Source organism: Nannospalax galili, unplaced genomic scaffold, assembly GCF_000622305.1.
Source record: "Nannospalax galili isolate Female #2095 unplaced genomic scaffold, S.galili_v1.0 scaffold5, whole genome shotgun sequence".
Classification (NCBI taxonomy): domain Eukaryota; kingdom Metazoa; phylum Chordata; class Mammalia; order Rodentia; family Spalacidae; genus Nannospalax; species Nannospalax galili.
Genome location: NW_008353126.1, coordinates 88,220 through 94,345, shown reverse-complemented (window position 1 = coordinate 94,345; position 6,126 = coordinate 88,220). Strand labels below are relative to the sequence as shown.

General features: G+C 43.2%; 1 protein-coding gene across 1 annotated transcript in view; it reads right to left on the bottom strand.

Moving 5' to 3' along the window:
- Positions 1-3,275: 3,275 nt before the first annotated feature.
- The window catches only part of LOC103747800 (acidic mammalian chitinase-like), a 5,958-nt gene continuing 3,107 nt past the window's right edge, over positions 3,276-6,126 (bottom strand). Inside the window, exons 6-9 of the mRNA XM_029554713.1 lie at positions 5,493-5,568; positions 4,577-4,696; positions 4,350-4,491; positions 3,276-3,612 (exon numbers count right to left, since the gene is read on the bottom strand). Coding sequence (XP_029410573.1) covers positions 3,356-3,612; positions 4,350-4,491; positions 4,577-4,696; positions 5,493-5,568 — 595 coding nt within the window. The 3' untranslated portion in view covers positions 3,276-3,355. The remainder of the gene's footprint in view (positions 3,613-4,349; positions 4,492-4,576; positions 4,697-5,492; positions 5,569-6,126) is intronic.

Below are 6,126 nucleotides of genomic sequence, written 5' to 3'. Positions count from 1 at the left end.
CTAAGAGACTGCAGCATTCATATCCTTGAACAGGACTCCTACATTAAACCTCTGCCAACCAGGGCCCAGAGACCATTATGGAAGAGGGGGGCAGAAAGACTGTAAGAGCCAGGGCAGGTGGAGGACCACAAGGAAAGTTTTCCAGGTGGCTGGGAACTTGCTCATATGAACTTACAATAATGGTGACACCATGCACAAGACCAATGTAAACTCAAACCAAAAACCCAGGAAAGAACTGGAGAAATGGGTAAGAAACCCCAACCTTAGCTGAGGAATTACTGGCAACTGATCACTGGCTGAGTGAGGGGGAGTTGGTCTTCTTTAAGGGAATGATGCAGGTAGGCTGAACAGGCTCCAGTGGATGAACTCATACCACACTGGGGACACAAGCTTGACTTGATGGGCTTTAACATATGTGACAGAATGCATTAAATCCAGTGGGGGTGCCATGGGAGATGCATAGGAGAGGGAACCTAAATATGATTGAGATATATTGTATGAAATGCACAAAAATTCAGTATTGAAAAAAGGAATCCGGCTGAGCACAAACCAGAGGAGCAAGCTAGTAAGCAGCATCCCTCCATGGTCTGTGCTCCAGTTCCTGCCTTCAGGTTCCTATTGAGCTCCTGCTCTAGCTTTCCTCAATGAAAGATTGTGCCATAAGCTGAAATAAACCCTTTCCTCCTCAAGTTGATTTTACTCAGTGTTCTATCAGAGCAATAGAAAGCCAACTAGGACAACCACTAAACTTTGTAAAATACTTTGGATATGTTGATGATGTTGAAATCAAGCTGAAGAAAGGAAAGAAAGCAAGGTTTCAAAAGATGATGCTTCTGTAGCTATAACCTACAGATACTTAGGGGAAACATAATTATAGGACAACTGTGGTTGGTCATGAAAGAGTCCCATTGCCTTTTTAGCTCTTGGTGTCATGAGGTGAATTTGCTTACCTCGCCCCCTTGTAGCCTGGCTGTCCTTGTTATCTGTATTGATTAATGGAGGGCAGCTATATGTAATGCTGTATGAATTCTGGGCCTCTGGCTTAGAAACCATGTAGATTTTGCTCCCACACTCTTAGAAAGTAGAGACTTCTGTATGGCATGGGCCAGTGTGGGGATAGTGAAAATAGATGACCAGTCACTCCAAAGGTCCCAGTTCCTGGTCAACCAAGTACCAGAAACAGAATTGTCTACTTGATTTCCAGTGACCTTATATGTATGAAATTTCCCAGTCAAGACCAGACATTCCTAGCTCATGCCAGCTAAAACCAGTGGTCCATAAAATTGTGATGTCAAATGAATAGTGCTATTCATGCCACTAGAGGAGAAAAGTGATCATCGTCTTATCCAGCTGCAAGGCCTATGAACTGAAATAACAAACAGCCTAGCAAGACATGCCTACTGGTACAATAGTGGCACAAATGTTATCAGAGTAACCAGCCACTTTCTGAATGGGTTTAAGGCCCACTGCAGAAAATAAAACCCATAACTAGCACGAGAGGTTGTGGATAACTACAAAGAAACAGTGTTTTCTAGACACAACAGGGAAATTGCACATGTCAACTCTTGGCAGTTGTGACAGCATGCATAAGACTTGCTCAAGCTCAAGCTAGATAAATCCCAACATGGAAAAGAAGATAGGCATGATGTCCCACAGCTAGCTGAGGAGCTATTGGCAATGGATATCTAGCTAAACGGGAGAGTCAGTCTTCTTTAAGAGTGTAGCCCTTGGTAGGCTGACTACACTCCAGTGGATGGCCATACACCCAAGAGTATATGAGCAGCACAAATTAGACCCAATTAATTAAGTCTTTTTTTCTCAATGTATATTTTTATTGAACTTTTGTGCATTTTATACAAAATAGCTTAATCATATTTAGACCCCTTCCCCCATCTCCACCCCCATAACCCCCCAACTGATTTCATGCACTCTATCATACATGTTAAGGCCTATCAAGTCAAGCTTGTGTACCCAAATGTCACTAAGTACAAGTTTATCCACTGGAGTCTAGTCAGCCCATCTAGAGTCATTCCCTTAAGGAATATCTACTCTCCCTCACCCCATAGTAATTATCTGGCAATAGTTTCTTGGCTAAGGTTGGGGCCAGCTGCCCATTTCCCTAGCTCTGAGCTGGTTTTCTGTGATTGAGTTGCATGGGTCATGTGCATGCTGTCACCCTTGCTGTAGGTTCATATGAGCAAGTTTCCAGAGGATGGGAAGACTCTGTTTCCTTATGATCATGCTCCAACCCTGGCTCTTATAGTTAAAATCTTTTTAAAAGAAGACACAAAGTTGGTGGGTAAGGATTAGAAGGTGAATATATAAAAAAAGTATGAAATTCTCAAAGAATTAATAAAAAAAATTTTTAAATAAAATAAAATTTAAGAAAGAAAGATCAACATGATAAAATTTACAGCCATTTTATTAAAACAAACCATTCAAAAGAAGACAATGTAGTGTAAACAGTAAACGCAGGGAACCAGCCAAGCCAGGCGGTGCTGCCAGCAGCTTCCAGTCAGCACTATGATTTCAAAGAGAGAGATATGCTCTTTTTAAAACTTTTAAATTTATTTTTATTTTATATTTTATGGATATGAGTGTTTGCCTGCATGTATGTAAGTGTACCCGGGTCATGCAGTGCCCATGGAGGCCAGAAGAGGGGATCAGATCTCCTGGAACTGGAGTTACAGGTGGTTGTTAGTTGCCATTTGAGTGCTAGAAACCATACCAGGGTCCTCTGGAAGAACAGCAAGTGCTCTTAACCGCTGAGCTGTTTCTCCAATCCTGAGGAGCATTTTCTTAGTAAACAATCCCACCAGCCCCTGTGCAAGCAGACACTTTATGAGAGTCCATTGCACAGATTTATCCAAAGCTGCCAATCCTGGAAGTACTTGAGCAGCTCTGGGTCCTGAGTAGGCCAAACAGCACTGCCCCTGTCCTGGAGTCTAGGAATCACTCGGGTTCCTTCTTGGAAATGACCTCTAGGTCAATCTAGATATTGACCACTGACCAATCTCTTCATATTCTCATCCTACCCCTGCACCAAACATCAAACATTTCCTTCTCACAGCCTCAACCCTCATGCAGATAGACACAGGCATATAGAAGACTGTGTAGGGCAGCTGTTCCTGGAACATGTTCTTCTGCCTCTCCGCCTCTCCACCCCATGCACAGCTGGTATTTCCATGTTAAAAAAAAAAAAAAAAAAAAGGTTTCCACCAAATTATGAAAAACCAAGGACACTATGTTTTGACTGCTGATTTTATTACATAACTAATAATAGGTAGAAAGAAAATGCCTTTGACAAGGAGCAAAGGAAAGTGCAGAGCTCTAGGGAAGACTGACAAGGTCAGGTTCATGCCCAGTTGCAGCAGTTACAGCTGGTGTCAAAAACAAGTCCCGCCTGGCAATGCTGCTGGTGTGTGATTCCATTCACACATTGCCATAAGGCATTTTTATTATCTTCCACAGGGTAGAGGCCATCAGCTCTGTCAGCACAGAATCCATTGCCTCCAGAGCTTCCTCCAGAGCTGCTGTCCCCGACTTCACTCCCACCCCCACTCTCTGGAGGAGAAGTTCCTGGCTGAGTAGGCAGATCAGGGGCGGTGCAACCTGAAACACACAGCACAAGATGTAGAGGGGTGAACAGATGAGGCAGTGAGCTTCACCCACAGAGGTGAAAAGAACTGTGGGTGGTTGTAGCCTGGAATTGGATGCAATTAGTTGAAGAATCTTAAACTGAGGAGATCACAATATAACTGTAGATTCAGGAATTAGGGAAAATTAGCATGCCAAGCTAGCCTGGCTTTCCATTTTAAAAGTCTCTTTTGCTAAGTCATTCAAGAAACACTTACTGTGTTCCCAATGTGCATAAATACATTTTTAATGATTTGAGTATTAATACCTCTAAGAGAAAAATCTGAAAATAATTCAGGGAGCTGAATTACACACCCTGAGTGATGATCCATTAAATACATGAGAACACTCGCTGTCAAGGGCTGCCTGTTAATTTCCATGGGTTAGGGAGGCTGAGCAAGACTTTGAAGAAAGGCCTCACACCCAAGAAGAATCTTATATGAAGGTCAGCACAATCTCTGCACACTCGTACATGCCTTGAAGTCCTAGTCAATCTAGGCCCGCCCACCCCAAAGGTAGATCTGGTTTCCCATAAAGGTATAAAATCCTTAGCATAGAAACTGAGAGTTGGTAGGGTCGGTATCTGTCTCTCACCTGCATAAACAGCAGTGGGATGAAATGGGAAGAGTCTCTCTGAGCAATAGAGATGGGCATGTCAAGGCTGCCTTTGAGTTGATGAGGGGACATCCTCTGCATACCCTGCTGTCAATTACCTGTACTGTGCACATCAAGGGCTTTCTTCAGGGTGGAAGTCAGAGGGAATGTGCCCTGGTCACAGAAAGAGCCAGTGAAGTCATCCAGATCAATGGCCCAGATCATGGCACCTCCAAACTTGTTCTGCTTAAGCCACTCAGCCTGTTAAGGATAAAGGGCAACAAAAGTCATTTGATTTCTTGAGCCTTAGGGCTGAGATACCAGCAACTCTCAGACACAGACTTACCTTGATATTGAAGCTCTTGACGTCATCATAGCCAACCCACTCATTGCCCTGATAGGCATAGGGCACTTCCTGAGGGGCGTCCCAAGCCTGAGTGGCTCCACCTTTCAGGAAGGTACAAGTCTTGAAAAAATTAAGAGATTCAAATCGTTTCAGTGTTAATCCCATAAAAGAAAAACACCTGCTGCATTAATCTCTTCGGTTTCCTTACTTTCGTGTCCTCAGTTGGAATTACCTCAATTTTGTAATTCTAAGTTTTATTTGTAGTAGAGATTGAGTTATTTTTGTCTTTGCAGTGCTGGTGACAAGACACAGAACATTGTACATGCTTAGGCACGTGCTCTACAACTGAGCCACATCCTCATTAGCCTCTATATGAAACCCAGGCTGGCTTTGAGCTTGGGATCATCCTGCCTCAGCCTCCTGAAGGCTGATATTACAGGTATGAGCAACCACCCACAGCAAAAGTTTTCGTGTAACATCATTGCATAATATGACTATTTTATTTTGTCCTGTGGTACTAGAGATTAAATACAGGGTTGTGTGCATGCTAGGCAAGTGCTTTACCTCTGGGCTACATACCTACATTGAATTATTTTTCAAATGCTTATATGTTATCCACAGTTTTAGTACTTGAATTTTGGAACCCATAGTAATAAAATAAATCTATTTTATTCCTTTCGGTACTAATGTAAATGCTCTGTTGCTTTAAGGGATATTTTATACTATTAAGTGTTCCTTATTTGGATTAATTATAGACATATGTTATTGAGACACTTAAAACACTTGGAGTGGACACACTCTAGAGCAGGTAGGGACCAGGCAGACAAAACATTCATATGCAGTAGTCTACCCTCCATTGCTACTGCCTAGCTCTGAGCAAGAAATTCACAGAGCACTGTGCAGTCAACCTACTGACCTCATAGTATGCCCAGAGCCCAGATTGCCTTGTATAGGGCCCAGCGGGGCCAGCACCAGAGGTAGGGGCTCCTATTCTGTCCCCGACCGCTTTCCGTCTCGCCAGCAAGAACGACGCGGGAGGACAAGTCAGGATCCTTCTGCAGCAGTTTATTTGAAGACTGAAGACCAAAGACGCCGAGAAGTGGGAGAGCTGTTGCTTATATATGCCCCAAAGGTCCCATTTATGATGTATAAGAAGCGGATTGGTTGCTGGAGATCACGCCACGGGAGGAGGCGGGGGAAAGCAGGCTCTTGTGCACGCCCCTTATGGGTGTGGCAGGATGTTTACTTTTAAGAAGGTCCGGATACCGGCGCCATCTTGTAATGGCGGCGGAGGCTGTGGCTCTCCACATGTTTATATCTGGTATACTTTTTCTTATATTTGAAGAACTTAAAATTTTTCTTGAAATGTGGGTCTGTGAGCCATAAATCTTTTTCACTGTTATTTTTCTTAAAAATTGGCCTTTGCTTTACCTTAATCATACCTAGGTTCCTAACAGGTCTAAGGATGGTAACTTGACAGCTTTTTCTTTTAGTACTTTAAAGATGGTTCATGGTACTTGCACTATCTGCTGTGAAAAACATGCTGCATC